This window comes from Hemitrygon akajei, chromosome 3 (genome assembly GCF_048418815.1).
Source record: "Hemitrygon akajei chromosome 3, sHemAka1.3, whole genome shotgun sequence".
Lineage (NCBI taxonomy): Eukaryota > Metazoa > Chordata > Chondrichthyes > Myliobatiformes > Dasyatidae > Hemitrygon > Hemitrygon akajei.
Window position 1 is genome coordinate 222,108 of NC_133126.1, and position 17,476 is coordinate 239,583.

The 17,476-nt window shown below is 41.9% G+C and overlaps 1 protein-coding gene across 2 annotated transcripts in view; it reads right to left on the reverse strand.

The window, feature by feature from the left end:
- Nucleotides 1-17,476, reverse strand: part of syne3 (spectrin repeat containing, nuclear envelope family member 3) — a 154,207-nt gene that overhangs the window by 93,559 nt on the left and 43,172 nt on the right. Inside the window, exons 1-4 of one of the 2 annotated variants that reach the window (XM_073039111.1) lie at nt 16,928-17,388; nt 14,494-14,803; nt 9,300-9,464; nt 1,698-2,024 (exon numbers count right to left, since the gene is read on the reverse strand). In XM_073039111.1, coding sequence (XP_072895212.1) covers nt 1,698-2,024; nt 9,300-9,464; nt 14,494-14,727 — 726 coding nt within the window. In that variant the 5' untranslated portion in view covers nt 14,728-14,803; nt 16,928-17,388. Of the gene's footprint in view, nt 1-1,697; nt 2,025-9,299; nt 9,465-14,493; nt 14,804-16,927; nt 17,389-17,476 lie in introns of those variants that run through there. The other variant, XM_073039109.1, reaches the window with a different exon arrangement.

Here is a 17,476-nt window from a genome sequence, read left to right on the forward strand (position 1 = left end):
GGCTTTACAAGGTACTACTTAGGCCTCACTTTGAGTATTGTGAACAGGTTTGGGCTCCTCATCTCAGAAAGGATTGGCTGCCATTGAAGAAAATTCAGAGGAGGTTCACAAGGATGATTCCAGGAATGAAAGGGTTATCATACAAGGAAAATTTGATAGCTCTGGATCTGTATTCATTGGAATTTAGAAGGATGAATGGGGATCTCATTGAAACCTTTTGAATGTTGAAAGGCCTAGACAAAGTAGATGTGGAAAGGATGCTTCCCATGGTGGGGGAGTCCAGGACAAGAGGACACATCCTCAGGATAGAGGGGCATCCGTTTAAAACCAATGCAGAGAATTTTTTTTTTAGCCAAAGTGTGGTGAATTTGTGAAATTTGTTGCTGCAGGCAGCTGTGGAGGCCAGGTCATTGGGTGTATTTAAGGCAGAGCTTGATAGGTTCATGATTGGACATGGCATCAAAGGTTACGGGGTCAATTCCGGGGAGTGGGGTTGAGAAGGGTAAAAAAGAATCAGCCATGATTTAATGGCGGAGCAGATTCATGAGCCAAATGTCCTAATTCTGCTCCAATGTCTTATGGTCTTTAAGTACATCTATGGCAAAGGTTGATTGATTCTTGATTGTTCAGGGCATGAAGGGATATGGGAAGAAGACAGGAGACTGGGGCTGAGAGGAAAAATAATTCAGCCATGATGAAATGGTGCTCCTATATCTTATGGTCTACTATTCCCCGTTTCTGGTAGAACAATAAATACAGTATTCCTTTTTCCTGGCAGAACAGTAAATAAACAGTATTCCCTGTTCCTAGATGAACGATAAATAAAGTCTTCCCTGTTCCTGGTAGAACAATAAATCCACAAACTTCCCTGTTCCTGATAAAACAGTAAATAAACAGTATTTCCTGCTCATGGTAGAACAAAATATTCACATTTTTTCCTGTTCCAGGTGAACAATCTTAGATCTTTGCAACTCTGCATACCCAAATTCCCTCAACCCTGACATGAGTTGTGTGTGACAAATCTACCCCCACTGTCTATGATTTCTACTGCTCTCCTGCACTTTGACAACACTCTCACTCAGACCTGCTACTACAGTCATGAGTCTTTACTGGCCCTGCAATCTCTCATCCTCAACACCCTCCTCAAGGTCTTGAAATACTTCTCGAAAACTAAGTGCCTAAAATGGATTGTATTATTTGTTTCTAAATTCAGCAATTGTTCTGTAAAATCTTAGCATGCATTGCCTTGTTTTAGATTTCATTGGCCAATTTAGACAACTCAAATGACAATATTCTTAAAAACACCCGACAGCCATTGAGGATTTATATTGTATCCACACACTCAACCCCCTCAAAAAATAAAACCATTTCCTCTAAGTACACGACAATGAAAGCAAGAACCAGCCAACATTTAGAAGCAGAACAGGTACACAACAAGCAAGAGAACAGGTGTAAGGATGATCAACATTACACAAAAGTTTAAAGTGGAGCAGAGAAAGTTGGCCAAGTGTTTGGTGTTGATTGGGAGGCAAACACAAGAAACTAGCCAGGAACATTAAAAGTGTTAAACATCAGAGCACAAAATGATGGTAAACTTCAGAAACGTAGCTCCAAGGTGAAGTAAAATGTCATGGTCCAGCTCAGATCATCAACCAGGAAAAAGACCAAAAAAGCCCTGACCCTCGGGCACAACTTACCAGACAGTTACGCCACACAATTTCAGGTTCATTCTCATCTAGAGGCTCGAGTTCCAGAGCCTGTAATTGGTCTAATATCTCAGACAGCTCTCTCTCCAGCTGCTGAGTCCTGGATTGGTGTTCTAACACATTCTGCAGTGCTCGTTGTTGGGGGGCCTGATGCTGTTCACACTTCTGTTGCAGGTCCTCCCAGTCTGTCCTCAGTTGTTCCAAGTCTCTGTTGATATCCTCAGCACCCTTGGGAGATGTGTTCTTTATTACAGATTCAGCCTGGCTCTTCAGATTGTCTAGCTCTCCTTCCTTATTGCTGATAGCATCACTCAACTCCTGCAAGTGTTTAAGGTGAAGTTTACATGAATTAAGTAACTGAAGAACTCAGTTTGTGAATGTAGAAGCTGAAGTTCATTATGTCCATTCACAAAATAAATTTACAGTATTTCCACTGATACTATGGCTCTATAAACAAAGCCACAAATGCACTACTCCCTCTCCCCACCCCTCCCTCCAGCCATTGTAAACTGGTGCTTATCTGGGTAAACCAGGACACGCTCCTCTACCCATGGACAATTCACATCTCGCATGAAGAAAGCAAAGAGAAGGCATATTTAAATTTTATGGGAATAAGGCAAGAAATGAACATTTTTGGGATACATAAGAAGAAAATAAGGATAACAGTAAGGTCACAAAGGTGATTGCCAGCACCAGAAGACCTGAGTTGAAAAGATTGAATAGGTTAGGACTTTATTCCTTGGAACATCGAAGATTGCAGGAAGATTTAATAGAGGTATACAAAATTATGAGGGGTAGAGAGAGTATAAATCCAAGCAGGCTTTTTCCTTTGAGGATGGGTGAGATTACAAATAGAGGTCATGGGCTAAGGGTGAAAAGTGAAAAGTTTAAGGGGAACCGGAGGGGAAACTTCTTTTGGAGGGTCTTGAGAGTATGCAATGAGCTGCCAGCACAATTGGTACATGCGAGCTCCATTTCATTATGTAAGTCTGGATAGAGGCATGATTGGCAGGGGGTAGGGAGGGCTATGGTCCACGTGCAGGTTAGAGTTAAGGCAGTTTCTACTTTGGCAGTTTTGTCACGGCTGAAGAGCCTGTTTCTATGCTGTACTTTCCTATGACTCTATCAGAACACAGAACAGTACAGCACAGGAACAGGGACATCAAGGAGCAGATAGGGAGACAGATTCTACAAAGGTGTAATAATAATAATAGGGTTGTCATGGTGGGAGATTTTAATTTCCCAAATACTGATTGGCATCTCCCTAGAGTGAAGGGTTTAGATAGGATGGAGTTTGTTAGGTGTGTTCAGGAAGATTTTCTGACACAATATGTAGATAAGCCTCCAAGAGGAGAGGCTGTACCTATCTGATATTGGGAAATGAACCTGGTCAGGTGTCAGGTCTCTCAGTAGGCGAGCATTTTGGAGATAGTGATCACAATTCTATCTCCTTTACCATAGCACTGGAGAGGGATAGGAACAGCCAAGGTAGGAAAACGTTTAATTAGAGTAAGGGAAAAAATGAAGCTATTAGGCAGGAACTTGGAAGCATAAATTGGGAGCAAATGTTCTTAGGAAAATGTACGGCAAAAATGTGGCAAATGTTCAGGGGATGTTCAGGGAAGTCATTCCTGCCTGTGGCCATCAAACTTTACAACTCCTCCCTCAGAGTGTCAGACACCCTGAGCCAATAGGCTGGTACTGGACTTATTTCCACTTGGCATAATTTACTTATTATTATTTAATTATTTATGGTTTTATATTGCTATATTTCTACACTATTCTTGGTTGGTGCGACTGAAATGAAACCCAATTTCCCTTGGAATCAATAAAGTATGTCTGTCTGTCTGATATTTGCATGGCATCCTGCACAGGTATGTTCCAATGAAATAGGGAAAGGATGGTAAGATACAGGAACCGTGGTGTACAAAGGCTGTTGTAAATCCTAGTCAAGAAGAAGAGCTTACGAAAGGTTCAAAAACTAGATAATGATAGAGATCTGGATGATTATAAGGCTAGCAGGAAGGAGCTTAAGAATGAAATTAGCAGAGCCAGAAGTGGAAATGAGAAAGCCTGGCGGACAGGATTAAGGAAAACCCCAAGACATTCTACAAGTATGTGAAGAGCAAGAGGATAAGATCTGAGAGAATAGGTGTGTCAAGTGTGACAGTGGAAAAGTGTGTATGGAACTAGAGGAGATAGCAGAGGTACTTAATAAATACTTTGTTTCAGTATTCACTACGGAAAAGGACCTTGGCAATTGTAGGGATGACACAACGGACTGAAAAGTTTGAGCATAAAGACATTAAGAAAGTGGATTTGCTGGAGCTTTTGGAAAGCATCATGTTGTATAATTCACTGGGACCAGACAAGATATACCCCAGGCTACTGTGAGAGGTGAGGGAGGAGTTTACTGAGCCTCTGGCAATGATATTTGCATCATCCATGGGAAAGGGAGAGGGTTCGGAGGATTGGAGGGTTGCAGATGTTTTTCCCTTATTCGAGAAAAGGAGTAGAGATAGCTCAGGAAATTATAGACCAGTGAGTCTTACTTCAGTGGTTGGTAAGCTGATGGAGAAGATCCTGACCCTGATTGAATTTTTTGAGGATGTGACTAAACACATTGATAAAGGTAGAGCAGTAGATGTAGTGTATATGGATTTCAGCAAGGCATTTGATAAGGTACCCCATGCAAGGCTTATTGAGAAAGTAAGGAGGCATGGGATCCAAGGGGACATTGCTTTGTGGATCCAGAACTGGCTTGCCCACAGAAGGCAAAGAGTGGTTGTAGACGGGTCATATTCTGCATGGAGGTTGGTGATGAGTGGTGTGCCTCAGGGATCTATTCTGGGACCCCCTACTCTTGGTGATTTTTACAAATGACCTGGATGAGGAAGTGGAGGGATGGGTTAGTAATTTGCTGATGACACTAAGGTTGGGGGTGTTGTGGATAGTTTGGAGGGCTGTCAGAGGTTGCAGCGGGACATCGATGGGATGCAAAACTAGGCTGAGAACAGGCAGATGGAATTCAACCTAGCTAAGTATGAGGTGATTCATTTTGGTAGGTCAAATATGATGCCAGAATATAGTATTAATGGTAAGACTCCTGGCAGTGTGAGGGATCATTGGGATCTTGGGGTCCAAGTCCATAAGACAATCAAAGCTGCTGCACAGGTTCACTCTGTGGCTAAGGCGGCACAGTGGCTGATATACTGGCCTTCATCAACCGTAGGATTGAATCACTAGCAGTGACTAGTGGGGTACCGCAAGGCTCAGTGCTGGGACCCCAGTTGTTTACAATATATATTAATGATTTAGACGAGGGAATTAAATGCAGCATCTCCAAGTTTGCGGATGACACGAAGCTGGGCGGCGGTGTTAGCTGTGAGGAGGATGCTAAGAGGATGCAGGGTGACTTGGATAGGTTAGGTGAGTGGGCAAATTCATGGCAGATGCAATTTAATGTGGATAAATGTGAGGTTATCCACTTTGGTTGCAAGAACAGGAAAACAGATTATTATCTGAACAGTGGCCGATTAGGAAAAGGGGAGATGCAACGAGACCTGGGTGTCATTGTACACCAGTCATTGAAGGTGGGCATGCAGGTACAGCAGGTGGTGAAAAAGGCAAATGGTATGTTGGCATTCATAGCAAAAGGATTTGAGTACAGGAGCAGGGAGGTTCTACTGCAGTTGTACAAGGCCTTGGTGAGACCGCACCTAGAATATTGTGTGCAGTTTTGGTCCCCTAATCTGAGGAAAGACATTCTTGCCATAGAGGGAGTACAGAGAAGGTTCACCAGATTGATTCCTGGGATGGCAGGACTTTCATATGAAGAAAGACTGGATCGACTAGGCTTATTCTGCCATGTGCAGAAGTTCGCTGATGACACGGCCATAGTGGGGTGTGTCAGGAATGGACAGGAGGAGGAGTATAGGAAACTGATACAGGACTTTGTGATATGGTGCAACTCAAACTACCTGCGTCTCAATATCACCAAGACCAAGGAGATGGTGGTGGACTTTAGGAGATCTAGGCCTCATATGGAGCCAGTGATCATTAATGGAGAATGTGTGGAGCAGGTTAAGACCTACAAGTATCTGGGAGTACAGTTAGACGAGAAGCTAGACTGGACTGCCAACACAGATGCCTTGTGCAGGAAGGCACAGAGTCGACTGTACTTCCTTAGAAGGTTGGCGTCATTCAATGTCTGTAGTGAGATGCTGAAGATGTTCTATAGGTCAGTTGTGGAGAGCGCCCTCTTCTTTGTGGTGGCGTGTTGGGGAGGAAGCATTAAGAAGAGGGACGCTTCACGTCTTAATAAGCTGGTAAGGAAGGCGGGCTCTGTCGTGGGCAAAGTACTGGAGAGTTTAACATCGGTAGCTGAGCGAAGGGCGCTTAGTAGGCTACGGTCAATTATGGAAAACTCTGAACATCCTCTACATAGCACCATCCAGAGACAGAGAAGCAGTTTCAGCGACAGGTTACTATCGATGCAATGCTCCTCAGACAGGATGAAGAGGTCAATACTCCCCAATGCCATTAGGCTTTACAATTCAACCGCCAGGACTTAAGAACTTTTTAAAAGCTATTATTAATGCTTTTTGAGATAGTGATTCAGATGCATATCATATTTTTTACTGAGTTAAGTATTGTATGTAATTAGTTTTGCTACAACAAGTGTATGGGACATTGGAAAAAAAGTTGAATTTCCCCATGGGGATGAATAAAGTATCTATCTATCTATCTATACTCACTGGAATTTAGAAGATTAAGGGGGGATCTTATTGAAACGTATAAAATTCTAAAGGGATTGGTCAGGCTAGATGCAGGAAGATTGTTTCCGATGTTGGGGAAGTCCAGAACGAGGGGTCACAGTTTAAGGATAAAGGGGAAGCCTTTTAGGACTGAGATGAGGAAAAACTTCTTCACACAGAGAGTGGTGAATCTGTGGAATTCTCTGCCACAGGAAACAGTTGAGTCCGGTTCATTGGCTATATTTAAGAGGAAGTTAGATATGGCCTTTGTGGCTAAAGGGATCAGGGGGTATGGAGAGAAAGCAGGTACAGGGTTCTGAGTTGGATGATCAGCCATGATCATACTGAATGGCGGTGCAGGCTCAAAGGGCCAAATGGCCTACTCCTGCACCTATTTTCTATGTTTCTATTAAGAGCCAAGAGGTAATGGTACAGCTATGTAGGACCCTGGTCAGACCCCACTTGGGAGTACTGGTCTGGTCACCTCACTACAAGAAGGATGTGGAAAATATAGAAAGGGTGTAGAGGAGACTTAGAAGTATGTTGCCTCAATTGGGGAGAATGCCTTATGAGAACTGGCTGAGTGAACTTGGCAATTTCTCCTTGGAGCAAAGGAGGATGAGAGGTGACCTGATAGAGGTGTATAAGATGATGAGAGGCATCAGTCGTGTGGATAGTCAGAGGCTTTTTCCTGGGGCTGAAATGGCTAACATGAGGGAGCACAGTTTTAAGGTGTTTAGAAGTAGGTACAGAGGTGATGTCAGGGGTAAGTTTTTTTTTACACAGAGGGTGGTGAGTGTGTGGAATGGGCTGCTGGGGATGGTGGTGGAGGCGGATACAATAGGGTCTTTTAAGAGGCTCTTAGATAGGTACATGGAGTTTAGAAAAATAGAGGGCAATGGATAACCCTAGGTAATTCCTAAAGTAAGAACATGTTTGTCACAGCATTATGGGTCAAAGTGCCTTAACTGTGCTGTAGGTTTTCTATGTTTCTACATCTCTGCTGTTCGTCATTTACATTAATGAACTGGATGAGAATATCAATGGCATAAGTAATAAGTATGCAGGTTGGTGGTGTGGTTGACAGTGAACAAGGTTGTCTAAGATTACAAGTATATCTCAATCAGCTGGGAAATTCAGGAGAACAATGGCAGAAGGAATTTGATGTTTCATGCTTTCTTTGAATGGGTTCCAATGTGTTTCTTTGTTTCGCGGCTGTGACCTGGAAGACAGATCTCAAGGCTGTATACTGCACACATCATCATCATGTGCTGTGTTGTATGACGTAGGCAATCATGACCCCATGACCATGATTGTTCTTGGCAAAAGCTTCTACAGAAATCGTTTGTCATTGTCTTCTTCTGGGCAGTATCTTTACAAGGCATGTGACCCTAGTCATTATCACTACTCTTCAGAAATTGTCTGCCTGATGTCAGTGGTCGCATGACTAGGACTTGTGATATGCACCAGCTACTCATATGACCATCCACCATGGATTCACATGACCCTGAATGGTGGGGTTGGTGGAAAAAGGGGTGCTACAAAGGTGCTCCACCTTGGCTGAGGGTGACCTGCAGGCTGGCAGAGGGACCTTATACATCCTTTGGCAGAGATGCATCTCCATTTACCATCCTATACTGCATACATATTTTGACAATAAATAAATTTTGACAAGTAGAGGTGACGCATTTTGGGAAGTTAAACCAGGGCAGGATTTGCACACTGAATGGCAGGGCTCTGAGAAGTGTTGTAGAACAGAGAGACTGAGGGGTACAGATACAGGCTTTCCTGAAAGCATTTGAAAGGTGATAAAGAAGGCATATGACACAGTGGCATTCAATCAATTGGCGCTAAGTACAAAAGTTAGGAAGTCAGGTTACTGCTGTATAACATGTTTGTGAGACCACACCTGGCATATTGTGTTTTCTGGTTGCCATTCTAAAGAATGGATATGATTCATCAGGAGATGGTGCAGAAAGGTTTCACAGGAACTGAGGACTTGAGTTTTAAGGACTGGACTGTTTATCCCTGGAGTGAAAGAGGCTGAGTGGTGACATATGGAGGTTTATAAAATCCTGAGCAACAGGGATAAGGTGGATGGTCACAGTCTTCTTCCCAAGGTAGGGGAGTCTCAAACTAGAGGGCATAAGTGAAAGGTAAAAGAGGAAAAATTTTAAATGGTAGGTAAGCAACAAGATTTCCCACACATGGTGGACAGTATATAGAAAGAGCTGCCACAGGAAGATGTAGAGGCACACTTGCACAGATACATGGAATTAAAAGGGTTAGGGGGTTATGGGCCAAATGTAGGCAAACAGGACAAGCTCAGGAAGATATGATCAGGATGGATGAGTTGGGCTGAAGGGCCAGTTTCTATACAATGCGGCCTCACCTCTGAAGGGAGAAAAAGCAAAGGATTATGGACTCAGAAGCCAACGGTCAGTGGTAGGGAACTGCTCTAATCTATTGCGAAAGATAGAATAAAAGAAGGCTAAAACAGCAGGACGTTTCCCCAGCACAGGCCATTAACAAAGGTATAGATTTAAATCAGTGAGTGAAAAGATTAAGGAGAGTTGAGGAACATTTTCTACTATCCAAAGAGAAGTGTGGCTTCAGAACATATGCTGGAGATCAGAAATGCCTGCCTAGTTGGCAGGTCAAACTGAGAAGCTGCCTAAAGTCACTCCTGCTTAACTCACAGATAGGCATTACTGGACACCTTGATCAATCCCAGGAACAAGGTCAAAAACTGAAGCACCCTTGCACAATCTCTCCTGATCTTTAATCTTCATCTAGTTTACAGATAGAAATGATTATTAACTGTTGCATCATTTACCGTCAGTTCCTTAAGTGATCCATCCACGTGATCCTTGCAGTTCTTGTGTGAGATGCAACTGTTATATTTTTCTGTCATTAACTGCAGCCAGTTTTGGAACTTCTCCAGATTGTCCAGGTAAAGCTGGTGATCTCTCACTATTTCTTCCAAAACAGTCACCTTTTGCTAAGATATGAAAACGTTGTGAAATCTCACAGAATTAATTACCATCAACATCAACCTGATTCTTTATTTCCATGAGAAGTCTCCCCACTTTCAGTCATGTGGATCACTCCCCATCATTCCTCAGTGTCACACCTCTCTCTCAAACACAAAGGCTAGATCCTGCTTCCTCACCTGTATCACTCACATCAAGTGTTCACTTTGATTGTTTTCCATTTTTAGACATTCTATTTTGTGAAATTAAACATGTTGTACATTAGAGCAAACACGAGGAAATCTGCAGATGCTGGAAATTCAACCAACACACACAAAATGCTGGTGGAACACAGCAGGCCAGGCAGCATCTACAGGGAGAAGCACTGTCGAGGTTTCGGGCCCAGACCCTTCGTCTCAGCCCAAAACGTCGACAGCACTTCTCCCTATAGATGCTGCCTGGCCTGCTGTGTTCCACCAGCATTTTGTGTGTGATGTTGTACATAAATCTGTCATTGTTTTGCAGATAATAATCAGTTTTTTTAAATCATCCAATCATAGGGATTATAAATCTTTGAACAAAAAGAGAAAAGAACAACATTTGAAGTCTTCAGTTTTTAGTAATCGAACTTAGCACAGCCACAAAATACTTTGCACATATAGCTGTGTTACTGTTTCTGCTGCTACACCAGCCCTTCTGTAATTTTAAATGACAGCTATTTTATCTTGAGTGTTAAGCATCACTCAGCCATAACCATTACATGAAATGACTCAATAAACTTATGACTGAATTAATATCAACATGACTGTTCAATTCTACACATTCTAAGTTAACAAATTTCACGACACATGCCGGTGATAATAAACCTAATTTTGATTCTCATTCTGATTCCATGAAGGTGCTGTAGACAGGCATCGTAAGAATACTTTAGTCAGTATACTAGCATAAGACATAGCAGCAGAATTAGGCTATTTGGCCCATCGATCCTGCTCCAGCATTCCTGGCTGATTTGCTGTTTTTTTTTTATTCTCCCCTTTACAAATCAAGAACTGTCAATCTCTATTGTGAATATACCCAATGACTTGTCTTCCACAGCCCTTCATTGCAATGAGTTCCATAGATTCACCACTCTCTGGCTGAAGGAATTCCTCCTCATCTTGCTTTGAAAGGGTCATCCCTTTATTCAGAGGTCGTACCCTTAGATCCTCTTAGAAAAGGAAATTTTCTTTCTACGCCCACCTTGTTTCAGTCTTGTGAGCCAGAACGTGTCAAAAGCCTTCTGAAAACCCAATTAACATTGACTGGTTTTAAGACAAGAGAAAGTTGTTTAAGGTGATGGTTGTAGAATCAGATACAATCATGCCATGTGATGTTAGCACATGATGTCATTTTGAGAGGACTAGAAAATAAAAGCAAGAATGTAATATTGAGGCTTTACAGTCACTGGTGAGGCTTGCTTAGACTATTGTAAGCAGTTTTGGGCCCCTTATCTAAGGAAGGATGTGCTGACATTGGAGAAAGTTCAAGGGAGGCGCACAAAAATGATTCTGGGACTGAAAGTCTTATCATATGAGGAGCGTTTGAAAGCTCTGGGCCTCTACCCACTGGAATTCAGAAGAATGAGTGGGGACCTCATTAAAACCTATTGAATATTGAAAGGCACCAAAGGAGAGATAGGATTAGACAAGTTAGGAAAGTGTTTAATTGGAGTAAGGGGAAATATGAGGCTATCAGGCAAGAACTTGGAAGCAAAAATTGAGAACAGATGTTCTCGTGGAAATGTACAGAAGAAAAGTGGCAAATGCTCAGGGGATATTTGTGTGGAGTTCTGCAAAGGTACGTTCCAATGAAACAAGAAAAAGATGGTAGGGTACAGGAACTGTGTTGTACAAAGGCTGTTGTAAATCTAGTCAAGAAGAAATGAAGAGCTTATGAAAGGTTCAAAAAACTAGGTAGAGATCCAAAAGATTATAAGGCTAGCAGGAAGGAGCTTAAGAATAAAATTAGGAGAACCAGAAGGGGCCATGTGAAGGCCTTGGCAGACAGGATTAAGGAAAACCCCAAGGGATTCTACAAGTATGTGAAGAGCAAGAGGATAAGATGTGAAAGAACAGGACCTATCAAGTGTGACAGTGGGAAAGTGTGTATGGAACCGGAGGAGAAAGCAGAGGTACTTAATGAATACTTTACTTCAGTGTTCACTACGGAAAAGGATCTTGGCGATTGTAGGGATGACCTGCAGCAGACTTAAAAGCTTGAGCATGTACATATTCAGAAAGAGGATGTGCTAGAGCTTTTGGAAAGCATCAGGTTGGATAAGTCACTGGAACCAGATGAGATGTACCCCGGGCTACGGTGGGAGGTGAGGGAGGAGATTGCTAAGCCTCCGGCAATGATCTTTGCAAAATCAATGGGACAGGAGAGGTTCCGGAGGATTGGAGGGTTGTGAATGTTGTTCCCTTATTCAAGAAAGGAGTAGATATAGCCCAGGGAATTATAGACCAGTGAGCCTTTCTTCAATGGAATTCAACCCAGAGGTATGAGGTGGTTCATTTTGGTAGGTCAAATATGATGCCAGAATATAGTATTAATGGTAAGACTCTTGGCAATGTGGAAGTTCAGAGGGATCCTGGGGTCCAAGTCTATAAAACACTGAAAGCTGTTGCAGAGGTTGACTCCATGGTTAAGAAAGCATACAGTGCATTGGCCTTCATCGATTGTGGGATTGGGTTTAGGAGCCGAGAGGTAATGTTACAGCTATTTAGGACCCTGGTCAGACCCCACTTGGAGTACTGTGCTCAGTTCTGGTCACCTCACTACAGGAAGGATGTGGAAACCATAGAAAGGGTGCAGAGGACATTTACAAGGATGTTGCCTGGATTGGGGAGCATGCCTTATGAGAATAGGTTGAGTGAACTTGGCTTTTTCTCCTTAGAGCGACAGAGGGTGAGAGGTGACCTGACAGAGTTGTATAAGATGATGAAAGGCATTGATCATGTGGATAGTTAGAGGCTTTTTCCCCAGGGCTGAAATGGCTAGCATGAGAGGGCACAGTTTTAAGGTGCTTGAAAGTAGGTACAGAGGAGATGTCAGGGTAAGTTGTTTTTTTTTTAAAACGCAGAGAGTGGTGAGTGTGTGGAATGGGCTGCCATGGCGGAGGTGGATACAAAAGTGTTGTTTAAGACTCCTGGATAGGTACATGGAGCTTAGAAAAATAGAGGGTTATGGGTAGCCCTAGGTAATTTCTAAGGTAAGGACATGTTCAGCACAGCTTTGTGGGCCAAAGGGCCTGTATTGTGCTGTAGATTTTCTATGTTTCTAATGCTGTGGGTATGGAGAGATGATTCCTGTGGTGGGGGAGTCCAAGACCAGAAGGCACAGGCTCAGAATAGTAGAACTCTCACTTAGAATGGAGACAAAGAGGAATTTCTTTAGCCAGGGAGAGGTGAATCTGTGGAATTTGTTGCCACAGGCAGCTGATGAGGCCAAGTCATTGGGTATATTTAAGGCAGACGTTGAAAGGTTCTTGATTATTTTGAGCATGAAGGGTTACAGGGAGATGACAGGAGATTGGGACTGAGAGAGAAATGGATCAGTCATGATGAAATGGTGGAGCATACGCGATGAGCCAAATGACCTAATTCTGCTCCTGTGCATTATAGACATCATAATATTTAATAATCATTATATGATAATCATATTCAATCATTATATTAAAGAGGAATTTGGTCAGACACAAATAGGCAAGGAATAGAAGAAGCAAACAAAACAAACTTTTAGTGGAACATATGGTTCAGGCTCGGCTACAGAGGCACAACTACTGCTCTCACCTCATCATCCTTCTTAGCTACTTCTTCAAAAAACCCAATCAAATTCATGAGACACGATATTCCATGCACAACATTGTGCTGACTCCCCCTAGTCAACTTGGTTATGCATCTTATCCTTCATATCTCGAGGTAGGGATAACTAACACCTACCTCAGATGTTACATTTACTGTTCTATAGTTCCCAGGTTTTTCTGTGCAACCCTTCCTAAATAAGGCACAACATTAGCCACATTCACCACCCTCCAGTTTTCCAACACTCCTCCCATCTCTAACGATGATACAAATATCTCAGCCAAGGCTCCTGAAATTTCTTCTTTAACTTCCTACGATGTTCTTGGATATAGAGTACTGTGCAAAAGTCTTGAGCACCCTGGATTATTTATATGATTTCAGATGGTATAGCCTCCACAGAGCCCTAATCTCAACATCTTCTAGGCTGTCTGGGATTACCTGGAGAGACAAAAGCAAGCGAGACAGTCAAGGTCTGCAGAAAAACTGTGCAAGTTCTCCAAGTATACTTGGAACAATCTACCAGCTGATTCTCTTACAGTAGTATATGTAAGAAAATTGATGCAGTTTTAAAGACAAAGGGTGGTCACATCAAATATTGATTTCATTTCTCTTTTTCGTTTTCTGCTCTTTATTGTGATTTTTATGATAATTCAAAAAAATCATTTCATTATTTTGAAAGCTTTACAGAATTTTTTTTTACATATGCATAAGAATTTTGCACAGTATTGTACCACATTAGACCCTGGAGATTTATCAACCTTCATACATATTAAGACATCCAACATCTCCTCTGTACTAATACAGACTATCCCCATTAACCATGAGGGGCCCTATTCTCTCTCAAGCTACATTTTCCCTTATGTACATAAAATGTCTTTGGAGCCTTGATGTTCTCTGCCGATCTGTGTTCAGTGATCACTGATCCTTCTTAATATGAACATTTCTATTTATCACTTTTTCACAGGTCACCCCTCCACATCTCTGGTCCACCCCAGGAAATCTCTTCTGCACTGCCAAGACTTGACATACTCACTGAAACACACTGACAGAACAAGGCGGAATGTTGCAGCAAGATCTTAAAATGCTTCAGTAGTGAACTAAGTGATTCTTGATAGAAATGAGAACAAATAGTTGCTTGGAAATTTACAGCACAGAAGCAGCCATCAGCTGACACATCCGTCCTTGCAAACACTCAGAAGCAAGGAGAGATTCTCACCTTTGCTTTCTGCTCAAGTTCCTCATGACTAGCTTTTAATTCCTGCTGGCCTTTTTCATTGAGAGTCTCATCTGCAGTTGTGGCAAATAAGGAGCCCGATTCTTGGAGGAGACGCTCCAGTAGAGCGGCCTGGTTGAAGATGCTACTGAGCAGTGTCTGGTGATGACTTAGCTGAAATTTCTTCTCCTTTAAGGTCAGCTGTAATTCAAGATCAGACTCCAGCATTCGTTTCATATTTACCAACCACGAGAAATAGTCTTCCCTTGCCTTCAAATACTCCAACCAGTGCAGTAAAACCCATTCAATCCGACTGCAAGGGAATGAAGGATAGCATCAGTGGAAATCAAAACCTGTCCTTACTGACCTTGCCAGAGATGCCGTTCACTGGGGGGAGAGACTGGTTACACACTGCTGTTTTGTTGGAACAATGAAGACCAACATGGAATTTAATAATGATGAAAATAATCAGCTGTTTTGACAGGATCTTTGAAAGGCCTAGACAGTAGACGTGGAGAGGATATTTCCAAAAGTGGGGGAAAGTCTAGGATCAGATGATACACCCTCAAAATAGAGGGGCATCCATTTAGAACAGAGATGAGGAGGAATTTCTTTAGCCATGGTCATAGAGTCATAGAACACAGCACAAGAACAGCCCCTTCAGCTCATCTAATAAATGCCAAACCATGCAGTTGGACCACAGCCCTCTATACTCCCTCCATCAATGTACCTATCCAAATTTCTCTTAAATGTTTAAATCCTGTATCTACACTTGCACTGGCAGCTTGTTTTACATGAAACAGAGAGGAGGATATCACTAAGCTAGAAAGAGTGCAAAAAAAATCAACAGAATGTTACTGGGACTGGAGAGCGTTGTAATTCCTATTTACCAGAGGCTGGCAAATTTGTGGAATTCATGACCACAGACTGCTGTAGAAACCAAGCACTGGGTATATTTAAAGAGAAGGTTGATAGGTTTTTGATTAGTAAGGGCATCACAGATTACGGGAAGAAGTATGAAGTTGAGAGGGATAATAAATCAGCCATGATGGAACAGTGGAGAAGACTCGATGGACTTGTAGGAGCCATGTGTCTATGTGTATGTGTCTGCCCGTACTTCATTTTGTGGCACATTTTATTATGGTAATCCGTCACATGAATTGGGCTGTTGTTAAAGTGAATGAGTATAGTCATGTATTCATGCTTTTGCTTTCTTAGTTGTTTAGTTTAGTCTAGTGGAGAGGGGTTGAACCATGGGGAATATTTTGTTTTGTTGACCACTAATTGGGATGTTATTAGAATGCTTACTTGATCGCTAATTTCACTAAAATACATACCAAATGCTAATTCTGATGCTGCTAATTAGAACACTGAAATCACTATAACAGTAATTTAGTTTAGTCAGATTTTTTTTAAGTCGCTACAAGATCATTTGTCTTTGCTGGTTATGTAACAAAGGATCAAACACACCTTAAACATCACACAGTGTTGCATATCTTGGCTTCGTCCCTCAGCGGTTTTGGTTTGTTTTCAAGTAACCGCTACATTTTGTCAACAAAAAAAGTTATAGCAAATGAACACCAGTGTACAACAAAGGACTGCCTTGGATGCATTGGCAAAATTAAAATTGCAACACCAAGAATAACACGTCAGAAACAAAAGCAGCTTGCTGTAGGATTATCTTTGTCCTTTTGTTAATTCATGCTGTATGTTTGTAGTTTGAACACCTTTTTGAATGGTCAGCGCTGTCCATCAATTAGGACTGTTCCTCAATTGTGTGATGTTTGCCTCAGAGTTCATCGCTTTGTTGTACTGAACTGCTGAAATATTCCATTTGCCAACGCTGTTTGTTCAGTCTGGTTTAAGTGTTGTCAAAGTATCGACTGTTTGTTTGTTAACTACGTTAATTGAATTACATATTGCCAGCACTGCGAGTGAACAAACAGAAAGTAACTACAGAAAGTAATACGGGTGTATCAAAGCATGGAATATGTGGCAACAACTCTGCAGTTGGGGCTTGCAAAAGAGAAATTAAAACTGAAGCTACGGCTAATCTAACTGAAAGCTTCAAAAGTACGAAACAAATGTGAACAAAATTGAAGGTTTAATAACATCAATTAATGACCGTAAGAAAATGCCTTACATGCAATCTCATCTTGAGGGCTTCACTAATCCCTGCGAAGTGTTGCTCAGCAACATCACATGCTAATTCATTACTTCCCCAAGGCCGAACAAGGAAAACAGAACCAACGTTTTTAGAACCACAGAACATTACAGCACAGAAACAGGCCTTTTGGCCCTTCTTGGCTGTGCCAAACCATTATTTTAAAATATTGATCACGATTGCAGTGCATTCATAGAGGATAAGAACCAATTGTTGACCCTAACATGTTATATTGAAGGTCATATTGATGCAACAAGTGAATGTGTGTCTCACCTTCCAACTGACGATGTTTCTCAAACTCCAATGCATGTTTTGACTATGCATTTGGCAGATGACCCACAACAGGATGTGAAACCGAATGACAGTGTGTCAAATGTCAGCACTTGAAGCTCTGTTGCAGGAAGAAATCTTCTGCATCTACTACCTCCTCTGCACACATTAAAACAGAGGCTGATTTAGCTGTATTAATGGCACATCAATGATTATTGAGGATAAAAATGCGCTGGAAGAGCAAAAGGAACAGCTACAGAAAAGGAAGAAACAGGTTAAGTTGAAGGACAAGCATACAATGGAAGAGCAAGATGAACAGCTATGGAAAAAGGAAGGATTAGCTTAAGTTGGAGGAAGAAATTGCCACACAAATGGCTAAAGTTTATGTGCTTTGGGCTTTAAGTGTCACGACTGCTAAAAGTGCTCCAGCAGGACAGTCCTATGGTGTGAATTCTTATATTGAAAAGGCACAAAGAAAAACCAATACACTTAATATCAATGTTGATTCATTTGTTCCTCGTGTGTTGAGATACATGAACAAAACCCCTATGA